This window comes from Artemia sp. Qi Xiang Cuo, chromosome 17 (assembly GCF_049724085.1).
Source record: "Artemia sp. Qi Xiang Cuo chromosome 17, ASM4972408v1, whole genome shotgun sequence".
NCBI classification, from domain to species: domain Eukaryota; kingdom Metazoa; phylum Arthropoda; class Branchiopoda; order Anostraca; family Artemiidae; genus Artemia; species Artemia sp. Qi Xiang Cuo.
The window spans coordinates 2,002,076-2,015,893 of NC_142810.1; the positions used below are offsets into that span (position 1 = coordinate 2,002,076).

At 34.6% G+C, this 13,818-nt stretch overlaps 1 protein-coding gene across 1 annotated transcript; it reads right to left on the minus strand.

Moving 5' to 3' along the window:
- Positions 1–230: 230 nt before the first annotated feature.
- On the minus strand, positions 231–5,459 carry LOC148941782 (uncharacterized). The gene is given in 1 exon segment (XM_089103349.1): positions 231–5,459. A coding segment is annotated over 1 exon segment (1,710 nt). The 5' UTR covers positions 5,309–5,459; the 3' UTR covers positions 231–3,598.
- Between the last annotated feature and the right edge of the window lie 8,359 nt (positions 5,460–13,818).

Here is a 13,818-nt window from a genome sequence, read left to right on the forward strand (position 1 = left end):
CCTTTTCGAATTTCCAATCGAGTGAGCCCTTTTCGAATTTTCTACGACAGCTCTTTCGTTAGAGTGCGCTGGTCTAAAATATATATATATATATACATTGCGCCAATGTATAACCTGAGGGGGGGAGAGGGTTCAACCATAATGAAGCAACAGTCTACAATACAGAATTGTAAAACAACCAAAAAATAGAAAAGATGAACTTTGATTCACCAATGTTGGGGGGGGGGACATTGAATGTATTTTATTCAACAGAAAAAATAACAACAATAAAATGTATGGTACCTTTTGTACAGTACCTTCTAATACCTTTAAAATCTTCTGATTCCAATCGAATGACCCACAATATTCACAAGATTTAACAACATAACACATCAACACTGTTCATGTAAGCTAGCAACTTTTTTTTATACTTATTCCTACTAGTACACATTTATTAATTTCATTCAGCTAATACTGAGCAATCTCTTAAATAATTTTTTAAGATCATTAAGCATTTTTGAATCGTAAATCATTTATGAGGAATACGTATACCCTTCATTGAATTAAATAAATACAAACTTTCTTCAACTCATAGTAAGGAGCAAAATTGAAACGAACAAAAATAGCACCATATACAAAGGGGGTTGCCCACATCTCAATCCCTTGCTCTTAGTCTTGAAGTTTTCAGTATCTTTAGAAAACCTTCTTATTCTAATCGAATGGCCCAACGCTTATGTTTCATGAGGCAGTCTTAAGCAACTGAGACAAAACGTCAGACTTTAGCATAATAAGCAAAGTATCGAGGAGGGAACAGCCCCTCTCATATACAGAACAATTTCTGTTTTTTCAAGTTTGAATACTGCTCATACATTTCAGTTGATGAAACTTGTCTTTTGTTTGTTTAATGTTTGATCATTTCTTCAAATAATGTGGGGAAAATCTGTGGAAAATAAACTTTTCCAAAGAGAAAAATTCTGAGTCTGTTGATCTTTGAATAAATTTTGTATAAGTGATTAAAGACTTGAGACATTCTCAAACTGATAAAAGAACGAAATAGTCTATCAGTTTTGAAAGCCATTTGAAAGCAATTGGAGATTAAAAAGATGATTCAAAGATAAAATTAATTTTCCTTAGAACCCAATAATAACTCGAAGAACAGAAGATTGAGTGGCTAGCTGACACACACTCGAGAAATTTGTGGTCATCTGTTGAGAAGATCAGCACTGCCGGTCATGGAATGGGGATCAGCAACGGCAGTTTGTACTAGTGCCGTCTAGTTTGGACTAGTCTAGTGGTGGATCCTATCTGTTCACTAGATCAACTTGCATTAAAGTATTATACTGCAAACACTAAAACTTATTTCAGACGAAAGCAGTTCTCGCTTATTCTAAAAAAAAGAGCAGTATCTTTGGTCCGACATATAATGCATCCAAGCAATTCAAATACTTCAGTGAAGTCTTTGGAAAAATTCTTCGAAACAGGTAAAATACACCCTTTTTCAATCTTTAAAAGTGCCTATGCCTGAGAGCTTCAGCTCAAAAAGTAAAATCAGTTTGAGGCTTAGTAATGCTGTTTCTTTGGGCTAGCACTGACCTTTCCATAAAACGACGGGATTTTCTTCAGATTGCTGAAATAACCAGATGTAACTAATATTTGCTAACTATATAAAACAAGTTTTAGGATGGGTAATCAGAAATTTGGTGATTTTACATCTTTAGACAGTTTATATCCATGTAAACAAATGCAGTTTAAAAACGATTTCTGAACCTTTTCATGTTTATTTCCTCCTCCGATTGAATTACTCCACTAGATCACAAGAATTTCTATTTGTAAAATTCCCATGAAGTTGCTTCCTATTCAACTGTACCTTTGCCCCTCTAACATCCCCAAATGTCTGTATACAACACTAGTTTATAATGTATTAAAGGTAATTTTTGGTAAAAAAAACTACTTTCGTACTTTATTAGTTCAGACAGATAAGAGAGCAAGGCTTTAACCCTACTTACCCACCCAATGGCCTGCCCCCTCTCACGCCCCTTGAAGGGCAACCAGCATCCTCTCACGCATCTTTTCCCCAAGTCCATCAAATCAAATTTCAAGAGAGCCATTTTATTCAGAATAGTTGAAAGGTCAAACCACAGCCCAGGAGGCAAAGGCTGTAAGTTATGAAATTTGCCCATTGTTTTCACATAGTATTTTTCATTGGGATGGGGGCGACTTTAACCTTCGGTTCCCAAAAAGGTCAATGGCAGTCAAGTGAGATGTTCGGGGAGTGTTGAACTACATCAAAGCAAACGATGTTCATGCAGATTGTCAAAAGGGCTTACCTGAGAAGTGGCTTAAGGTATTAAGTTGTAGCTTTCATGTAAAGATGAGGGGGATTATCAATTGACTCAAATGCAATATGTACTACAACAACTACTTTTTCTATTGAGACTGTTACTATTTTTCTATTGGCAGCTGTTAATATACTTAGCATCTTAATGTACTTAGCAGCTGTGCTAAGTATATTAAAATGAAACTTTTAGGTAATATCAAAAGGGAAGTTGGACTCAATCAAAACACACGGTTTGCAAAGAGTTTGTCAAAAGGATGTATCAACAATATGTTAGGAACAAATTAAAACAATAAGTCAAAATTTTCAGGGCATGATGAGGATTTTCAACAAAATTATTTAGACTTTCAGGAATGAATATCAGCACATATAGTAATGGTTGATCTATTCCATTATATTTTCAGTAATCTTGGCTATGATGATTTTTTTTTTATATTGCGAGAAATAAAAACACCTACCTCAAAATAAGGATTGTTTTCAGTAAAGCATAAATTATATTCTGGTCTTTAGAAGGCAGGAGTAAAGAGGGGGGAGGGGATGGGGTCCCATTTTGATGCAGCATGGGCACTTATTTTTGATAAACAAATTGGTTTTACATTTTTTTACAAATTTTTTCCCCTGGGTGTATGTTTCAAACGATAAGATTTAAAAAAAGAAAGAAAAAAATTATTGGCAAGTTTTCGGGAGCAAGTTTACCTTAAAATAATAATTTGGCTCGTATATGTAGTAATTTTACAATATAATTGAGTATTAACGATTCATGTCGATAGGACCATAATTTTTTCTTGGTTTTTAAAAACCATTCGAATATAAAGGTTTTTGACGTTTTTGAACCTAATTTATTTACAAACTAACCCTTCTCATTTCTTTTTTTGCGCTAAGGTAGGAACCACAGGACCTTGTTTTTTGTTAAATGGTTGGATACTTCAAAATCCTGATAACCCTACGTTTTGAACACTGAAGAATTCTATTTGAGCTGAAATTACCCATTTAAATAGATATTTTACCAGGCACTAGAAATTAGAAGGCAAAATAGGCATTAACAGAGAGAAGAAAATAGGCACTGGGTCTGCTTCTGTAGTTTTACAAATACAAGATTTTCCGGAGATCAAGCCTTACTTGTCAAAGAATAAGAAAAACCAGAAAGTTTTCACTGATACATTGAGCAATGCGTCAGTTCAGATCTGAGAATTAGTTTGCATGAACAGCTTTGATTCTTAAACGTCTATCTCAACTTCTGTCTACAAAAATCACTATTCCATCCAAATTTTGTATTATAAACTATTAGCTATCACACTTCTTCCTACAATGGGTTATTAGGTGATATTTCAGAGCCGACTTATCTGAAAATGCTCTCTTGCATAAATTACATTTGAATGGTTTCTCACCTGTATGGACTCTTTGATGGATATTCAAATGGCCTGGTGAAGGAAAGCATTTCTTATAAGTCTCACATTTAAATGGATTCTGACCTGTATGCACACTTTGATGCTTATTCAAATGAGTTGATCTAGAAAAGCATTTCTTACATATCTCACATTTAAAAGGCTTTTCACCTGTTTGCACAATTTGATGCCTTTTCAAGCTGCTTGATGAAGGAAAGCATTTCTTATAAAAATCGCACTTAAATGGCCTGTCGCCTGTGTGCACAAATTGATGCCTGTTCAAATAGCTTGATGTAGCAAAACACTTCTTACATATCTCACATTTAAATGGCCTCTCATCTGTATGCATTATTTGGTGCTGTTTCAAATTGCTTGATGAAGAAAAGCATTTCTTACATATCTCACATTCAAATGGCCTCTCGCCTGTGTGCACAACTTGATGCCTGTTCAAGTGGCTTGTTGAAGAAAAACACTTCTTGCATATTTCACATTTAAAAGGCTTTTCACCTGTGTGCACAATTTGATGCCTTTTCAAGCTGGTTGATCAAGGAAAGCATTTCTTACATACATCGCATTTAAATGGCCTGTCACCTGTATGCACATTTTGATGGATATTCAAATAACTTGGTGAAGCAAAGCATTTCTTACATATCTCACATTTGAATGGTTTTTCACCTGTATGCACTATTTGATGCTGTTTCAAATAGCTTAATTTAGAAAAGCATTTTTTACATATAATACATTCAAATGGCTTTTCACCTGTGTGAATAACTTGGTGCTTTTTCAAATTGCTTGATGAAGAAAAGCATTTTTTACATGTCTCACATTCAAATAGGGTCTCACCTGTATGAAGTCTTTGATGGATATTCAAAGAGCTTGACAAAGAAAAGCATTTCTTACATATCTCACATTCAAATGGCCTCTCACCTGTATGCATAATTTTATCACACTTAAATGGTCTATTATCTGTATGTATCATTTGATGGTCTTTCAAACTCCTTGAGGAAGAAAAGCATTTCTTATATGGATTACAATTATACATTTTTCTTTCTGTGTGTTCTTTTTTAGGTCTTTCTAATTTTGTGTGTTTTTTACTGACCAACAGATAATCCAAGTTTTGATTGTCTAAACCTTTTTCATCAGATTCTGATTTAGATGAATTTAAGTAGCCGCTAGTGGAAGGATTATGTGAAACGACTAGTGATTCATTCACCTGAAAGTCTAGTTCAGACAGGTTTGGTGAGATGTGACCTTGTAACACTAGATGTTGTCTCATATCACCAATACACTCTCTTAAACAAATGGCACATTTCCCTGTCACTCCCATTTGGTGTTCCATGAAATGAACAACAAAATTACTATAATTACGACATACTACAGGGCAGACATCACACTCTATTGGTGAAAGCTCTTCACAGCCAGTGTCAATGTGAAGATCTAGAATCAAAAGGGATATCTCTGCTTTTCCACAGGAGCCGCAACGCCAGATTCCAACTGTTAATTCTTCAATACCCTTCTCTGCCAGTTTTTTCACCATAACGATCGGTTTAGGGCCTAAGAGTATTGGATGGCTCACATCATTAGACCTGCACACAGTAGAATGCATCATCCCTGTAGTAAAAGACAAAATGTTGATTAAAATGTTTTTAACTAAAATTAATAAAATAAAACTAACATAAAAAATGACATTTTAGCACTTGAAACTCGACCGATATATCGGGCAGCCGATATTATCAGATCAATATAGGCGTCAGTGTCATTATCAGATATCATGAAATAAATATAGAACATCATCCAATTTTTTTTTCTTTCCTATGAATGCAACTTATCCAGAATATGGCACCAGATTTCCTCGTGTAGTTTTTGCTTATCCAGCCATTGGGGACAGAGCCACAAGCGACTATGTTGGAGATAGCAGCAGAGGTGAGTCAAATGAAGTCAACGTATAGTTGTTGTTTTGGACATTTGATGCATTTTATAGATGTCATGTAAAAGACACCTGATGCAGCAATGTTCAAAATATATGGTGAGTTCAAAAATGTACAACTTCTACCATAACAACTAAAAAGAATACAACAAATCATACATTTCTGTTTAATGAATGTTCACTTGTGTGGGTGAAAGATCCACGATGCAATCGATTGCAACCATGATAACTAGTCAGGGGAGCAGCTAAGAGAGAAGGGTTCCAAGATGTCAGCACCACGTGCCGAAATATTGAAAAATCTAACCCCTTGGAAATTCAGCTTGTGTCTGCATTAGTCAGCATGCTGGAGGATTCTGTCGAAACTTTCTTTATTTCCCCCCTAAAAACTTAAAACCCTTGTATCCAAACGAAGTAGAGTAGGCAAAGAAAGTTGAATTGACTGCCTGTTAGATAACATGCTTGCAACTTCAACAAGTGAGGAAAGAGTCAGGAGATAATATTGATTCGCAACTGGTAAGGTACATGAGTGAGGCTGTCATTGGCTGGGAAAGAATATGTCTCTAAGATCGGTCAAGAAATAACAGCAGTCGTTTCAAGATACTGAAACAACTTGCTGCGTTGTATCATAAGGCATAAGGGGGAGGGTAAGTTACAAGAAAGACTTACAAACTCAACATATATAGAAAGGTTTCAATAAATTATTTTCTTGTAAAACTTTCTAAATGCTATACATCTATCTTTCTCCATATCATTCAAGAATAGATTTGTATGATTTAAGTAAAAAGCTAATATTAATTGAATGACCAATTGTATACTCCATGGGTATACCTAAACATAAGTGGGCAGTGGAGTGAGGGGAGTCAGTTATAAGAAAGACTTACAAATGTGATACATATATAATTTTCTGAGTCTACTAGAGTACTACTACTACTACTAACAACTTACCGCATCACCAAGCCGCCTGAGCAACACAGCTAAGCAGGCTCTTCCTTAATCTCAATCTATTCAAAGCCTCCCTCTTTACACCCTCATACGAAGTTCTCGTTTACTTTAAATTTTTCTGTACGAGTTTGTATGACAACTTTACTTGAAAAATACAAGTTTGAAAGAGTTATTACCATAGGTATGCAATAACTCTGAAAACAAACTCAGTGATTTGGCTTACCCCCCCCCCCCACCCCCATCCTTTCCAAAAAATCTGCGTTCACTTCGGATAAAGTCGACGAAAGAGAGCACAATAACTGCCATAAGAGCTTTTAGCCTCAGATGAGTTCAAAATGGGAGCAATAGCGCGAACCGCATTTGAATTTTATCCTTCTTTAATTTATTTTCTCTTTTATCTTTCATTTCAATTTTGCCTTTTTTGTTGACTTTGTATTCACTTAAATCAGTCTACATTTCCATCCAACAGTTGTCACTAAAAGAGTCTTCAACTACTCCAAACAAAAATGGTCTCAACTATTCCTGTTCAGAAATAGAATTAGAAGATACTTAAGCGACAATTAAATTTAGTGACAATCTTGGATATCGCTATTTCTAACAGTTTTTAAACATTTCAAAAACTGAGTAAAGAATTCTAAAATTGTTTTATTGTGACCGTCAAATAATCCTTTTGTGACCCCTCCGCCCGCGACCCCTTCTCCCGTGTTGGTAAGATAAAGCGACAAATCACAGCTATCTATTCAAAATGAATAAGTACAATTCTTACTTCAACCTAACGCTGCCACATATAAGAGGGGTTTTGGGATCCGTTAAAAATCGTAAAACAAGTATCTATCATTTCAAGCTACGAATCTGTAAAATATGCATACTACGATTAAAGAGATATTTTTTATTTCGACTTGACATTATACTTAAGGCATTTCGAGGTATTATTTCCCAAAATTCAAAAAATGGGTTGTATAATAAAACATATTAGGTCAATTCAACTTGAAAAAAAAACTATAATTTTTGAATCAGTGTTATATAAATCATCTTCACGAGACAGCTGAATCTCACAGATAAATAGTCGTTCGGTAAAGATGGTTTAGTTGAACACCAATAACACTTAAAAATTATTATTGATAATTATTATTTTAATTATAATATATTACTATAACTACAATATAATATAATTATGACAATTATAATATATAATTATTATTGATAAACTGACAATAGCGCACAAGAGGGAGCTTTCTCACATTTTAAATAGTCCTTAAAATAAAATCCCTGCTAGAAAAAAAAACAAGTGCCAGTCATTAAGTTTAGTGTAATAATTAATGTTCTTTCAAATTTAGTTTTATTTGTGTTTAATCTTTGGCATATTCGAAGTTTCCTCTTAAGCTGCATCATGTTTGGGAAAAAATTGGTGTTAGACAGAAAAAAATTCAAAAAATACACCATAGTAAAAAACAAACTCCATTTCTGCTTTGCTAGTGTACCTTTCTAGTAACTGAAAAAAAAAGTTATTAGATTAATGTTGAGAGGCTCAAAACCCACTTTTAGTCTTGCACTGTTTCAGTACTGTGCGTTTAAATTCCGTTGATGCACTTGCCTATGAGCCGAAATGTAAACTAAGCCTTAATATACACTTTTGGGAATACTATATAATAACCTACTTGAATGGAAAAAATACTTTTGGCAATGCTATTTAAATACTAAAAATGTGAAGAACGTTTGTTAGGTAGGAAAAACTTTCAGAAATTATCTTTAATCAGCCTGAATTTTAAAGTACCACTTCTATCCAGTTCACTCATATCACAGGGGTAGGAAACATGAAATTAGGTGATATAGAATTTATCTATGAAGACTGTATGACTGTAGACTGCTGGAAAGATGGGGTACATAGACAGGGAGTAGAGCTCATGAAGAATAATGAAGCTGCTAAGTCTTATTTAGGCTGGGTAGGTATTAATTATAGAATACTAATCTCTCATTTTATAAATATAAAGTTCAGGGTATCAGTTGTAGTAGTACATGCCCTTGTAGAGCCGAAAAATTGTCCACTAATAAACACAAAAATTGGTATTCTGAGGATAAAAAGCTGTGTGGCAGGAAGCTTGAACAGCTTAACTTCAATCTACCCGAGTCCTCTGATATTACTGCCAATAATCTAAATAAATTCCGTGCTTCTATTGTCCAGGGCCTTCCAGCATTATCAGACCAATTACCTACAGGAGCCTTTTCAACTTCTTTACCCACTGTTTCCCCGTCTGAGATAGAGAGAAAAATTGAAAAACTAAGAAAGACAAGTATTTGTCCTCTGGATATTCTCTTTCCTCTTATTAGTGCCTTCGGTGATATCCTTTCTAAGCCCTTGTCTTTCCTGTTTAACGAGATTACCGAGTCTGGGCGAATTTCAACAATTTGGAAACAGGGTTTTATAACCCCTTTGAAAAAGAAAACGGAAAGCCTGGTTTTGAAGGCGTTCGTCCTATTACTCTTCCTCCTATTTTCTCGAAACTTTATGAAGGATTCCTTGCAGACTGGCTAAAGGAAAAAATCCTACCTCTTACTAACTTGAAGCAATTCGAGAACCTAAAATCCATCTCTACTTCCAACTACCTCGTTTCTCTTATTGACCACATCGGGAAAATCCTCGAAAAGCCTAATTCCTGGCTAAATTTTAATTTCCATTGACCTTCAGAAAGCATTTGACTTTGTTAACCATAATTTTTTAATTGAGAAACTTGACAGCAAGTTCAATATTGATCCTTTACTGGTGAAATTGGTTGCCTCCTTCTTAACAAACAGATCGCTACTTGTCAAAACCAAAATCATTGTTCGTATCCTCTTCCTGGCCACAATGGCATACCCCAAGGTACTCCTCTAGGTACCTTCATTTTTCCAGTCATGATCAACAACATCGCAAAGTATTTGCATGACTGATTTACCTTCTTTGATGATGTAACAGTTGTTGAAGATTTAGAAATTTAATAAGCGACACTATGAGTATCCTCAACGAGATTGGAGACGATGCCTCGGACTTAGACATGATAGTAAACCCCTCTAAGTCCATGAAAATGCCGATTTCTTTCCTTAAATCCCCGCCCTGTTTTCTTAATCCTATCCCACCTAAAATTTCTGTATCCTCATTTAAACTACTTGGCGTCACGATTTCTTCAAATTTGAAGTAGGATATCCACGTTAAAGACATCATCCATAGAGCTAATGTTTCTATCGCCCTTCTTAAGCTCCTAAATAAATTCAGCGTCCCCCTTCTCACTCCTTAAGGATTTACACGTCTTTTGTCTGCATGCATCTAGAATATATTTGTCCAGTTTGGCCCCCTGGTATATCTCGCGAATAATCAGAAAAAAATTGAATCACTCCAAAAAATAGCCTTGCGAATACTTTTCAAAGAAGGCAACGTGCTATACTCCCTGTTCCTAAAAAAACCTCGTTTTGAAGCCCTTGAGTGCAGGACAGTTTTGTTGGGCCTCCATTTTGAAAAAAATGCAATAACAAACCCTCGGATGGGAAGTATTTTCCCCAAACGTCACTCCCCATCCAGATTACGGCCGCCTCAAGCTGTTTCCTATTTTGAGAATCAAAATTTTGTCCCCAATTCGTTGCGTTACTTCCAGATACGAAAGAACTTTTGTCCCCTTCATTACAGAAAAAAATGAATAAAATATCCCTTTAGTTTCTTTTTTTTTTTATTAGCTGATGGTGCCGCTCAGATTCGTGCACTCATTTGCTTGTCCCTTCTCTCTTTTTTTTTGTTTTAGTTCCCCCTGAAATTCTCATATATTGTATATTTCGTTATCTTTTTTTTTTTGGTTGTTTATTTATTTTAATATTCAACAATTTTGTTGACTTCTTGCAGTTTAATTATTAATTTATAATTTTTAAAATGAGCACACTTTTTTAGTGCCCCTTTTAATTTATATGTATCTATGTATCGTTTTTTTTGTATGTCTTCGCTTATTTTGCCCCCCTCCCCTTTATGTGTGTTTTTAATTCTTTTTCTGATTTGGATTTATGTAAGTTTAGTTTGACTAGTTTTTATCTTTTTAACTTTATTAATTGACTTTTTACTGTGTAATTATTGACTTTTAAATGGTTGTTCTTTGTATTTTTTTCTTTTTTGTTGTTGTTTTTTCCATTTTTGCCAGTTTTAGTGCAACCATCAATATTGTCGACTCCGATGTCCAAATCCAGCCCTTTATGGGCTTGAGATTGACATTTTTTTTCAAATAAACGAAATATCTTATCTTATCTAGGGCCAACTGATACAGATACTAGTGACTCAGATGAATTTTACATACAGTTGTAGAAGCAAATAGACAGAATCCCGGGAAGAAATATGGTAATTTTATTAGAAGCAACACCCCAATTGGTAGAGATAGAGATATATGGTATCCTAGCCTACGTAAATTTGGTGTAAGGAAAAAAAACAATAATGACTACAGACTTTTGCACTTTTATAGATATAACAATCTAGTTATAACCAATTCGTTACTTGGTCATAATAAGACCCATACGTTAAAATAGTATTCATGTGATAGTAAGACAGCGAACCTTATTTATTATGTTATGATAAACAGAAGACTGGTAGGATCGGCACAAGATACTAAGGAGTGCTGTTACTTATGTAAAAAGTAAAGATCACCATCTATTAGTGTATAAGGTTAATTTAAATTTGAAATTCCGAAAGGCTTACCACCTTCCAGGTAGTTATGATGTTGATTGACTCCAGGATGAAAATTTGAGGAAAACTTTCCAGGAACAGTTGAATACTAATCTCGAGAGTTTAAAATTAGAAAATGTGGAAGATGAATTTAATAATTTTAGGAAAACAATTTGTGAAGCTGCAGATGGTTTATAAGTGAAGAAAGTTAGAAACGCAATTAGAAATATTAGTGACAAGACTCTACGTTTAATAGGCGGGAGAAGGGGCCTGTACGAGAGGTACCTGAGCGATAGATCATATAAAAACCAAAGAACTGTAAAGAAAGTGGAGAACTCATTAAAATATGAACTAAAGAGGTGTAAAGTGGAGACCATGGATAAAATTGTCGAGGATCTGGAAGATGCGGCAAGACAGCGTAATAGTAAAATATTGCACTGATATGTTAATAAACTGAGAGGGAGGAGTAAATCTGAAATTGTTCCAATTATAGATAGGAACGGGGCAACAATTAGTTACAAGAAAAAAGTTGAAGAGAGAGTGACAGAGTATTTTGAGTTTGTGCTAAGCCGAGATACAGTTTCAAGAAATGAAATAGAGGACAATTAAAAAGATCGTGATAACTATGAAGGGAGGAAATAGTTATTTGGTGAAAAAGAATCAATGACAATATTAAAAAGATTAAAAAAAAATAAGACTACAGGTGCTGATACTGATGATTTTCTTAAATATGGTGGCACTGAGGTTAGAAATAAGTAACTGAAGATTATGAATATGGTTTTATAAAAAGGGTAAGTACCTAGCTATTTTATGAAAACCTTAATTAAACCACTGCGTAAGAAAGGTGATAAGAGTGAGTGTGGTAATTATTGAGACATTAGTATTGTTTCTGTAGGAAACAAATTAATCAAATAATATGAAACTTTTTAGACTGAGAGATGCTGAAAAAAAGGCTCTAAGAGAGAAACAGTACCGTTTTAGAAAAGGTAGATGATGTGTCAACCAAATTTTTACTCTTTGGTTAATAATTGAAAAGTGTCTGAGTTATTAAACACCTTTGGTCCTCAGATTTATAGATTATGAGCAAGCTTTCAATTCTGTTGATAGAAGAGTATTAGCAATGATCTTGTCCTTGTAGGGTATACCAGACAAATACATGAAATTGATTAATGCTATGAACAAGAATATCACTACTGCAGTCAAGATATGACGTAAGGTTAGCAGCTGGTTTCGTATTAAATCAGGAGTTAAGCAGAGTTGTGTTCTATCCCCCTTTATATTGATCCTTTTGATGAATTTCGTCTTAAGTAGCACAGGAAAGGCAATGGGAGACCAAAGAATCAAATGGGGCGGAAAATATCTCCTGGACTTAGATTATGCTCATGATTTAACCATTCTAGATGAAAGTGTGAGCAAAATGAATAAATTTTAGGAGGTTTTGCGAGTTCATGTTGTTATAATTGGTTTAATAATTAATGTTAAAAAGACTAAGTCACTAAGGCTAGTAATAAATGAAAAAAAAAGGGTGACAGTGGATATCGAAAAGATTGATCAGGTGGACAGCTTCACTTAGGTAGTATTATTAGTAATATAACTTCACTTAGCTTCACTTAGATATTATATTAGTAAATTAGTAAATTTACTTTAGTAAATTTCACTTAGGTATTAGTATTAGTAAAGACAGTGGGAGCAATGAAGATGTGTAAAATAGAATAACTAAGGCTGAGGGTTTTTTTTTCACAGATAATAAATTTTGGAAGAAATGGAAGATAAGTGAGTAAACCAAGATTAGAATTTTGGAAGCTACAGTGATGACAGTGATCAGATATGGCTCTCAAGCAAGGACGCTCCAAAAAGCGGATGAAGTTTTACTAGTTTTCTCCCAGAGAAATCACCAACAGATTATTCAGGGTATCCGGCTGACTGACTGTATTTCAAAAACTAGGCTGTACAAAAAGTGTGATTCAATCTGGCTTTCTAGGGCTATAATGAGAGAAATGTTGAAATGGCTAGGGCACGTTTTGCACGTTCTTTTGGCCAACCGCCTAGGACAAAACAGAAAGCAGTTCGGCTGCGGTTGGGGTTGGAGGATGTCATAAAGAAAGATTTAAAGTAAACAGGAACTTCCCGAGAGGCTTTAAAGAGGGAGGCTTTGAATACATTTGGATGAAGGAGGAGTGTGCGTAGCTGTGTTGGCTTCAGGCAGCCTGGTGCTGCGATGAGCTGTTAGTAGTAGTAGTTAATTTTTATCAATAGAAACAGGTTTATACTCACTCAAGACTAGAATGATAAATAAAACAGCACTTTGCAGACATTGTGCAACTTAAAAAAGGCTGAACAACGACAAACCTCGCAATCGTCTTAAAAAGACATAGTGCAATTTAAAAAAAGGCTGTAGAACGATAAACCTCACAATCATTTTGTGTTTAACGCTTTTAGTGATGCTTTTAATGGAAGTATAAACTTTCAATAGCTTTATCAATCTTTCAATAACCTTATGTGATATTTCATGCTTTATCAAAGAAAAACATAGGATTCCTTGAAACAAAAAAGTTCTTTCTTATTAAAAATTGATTCA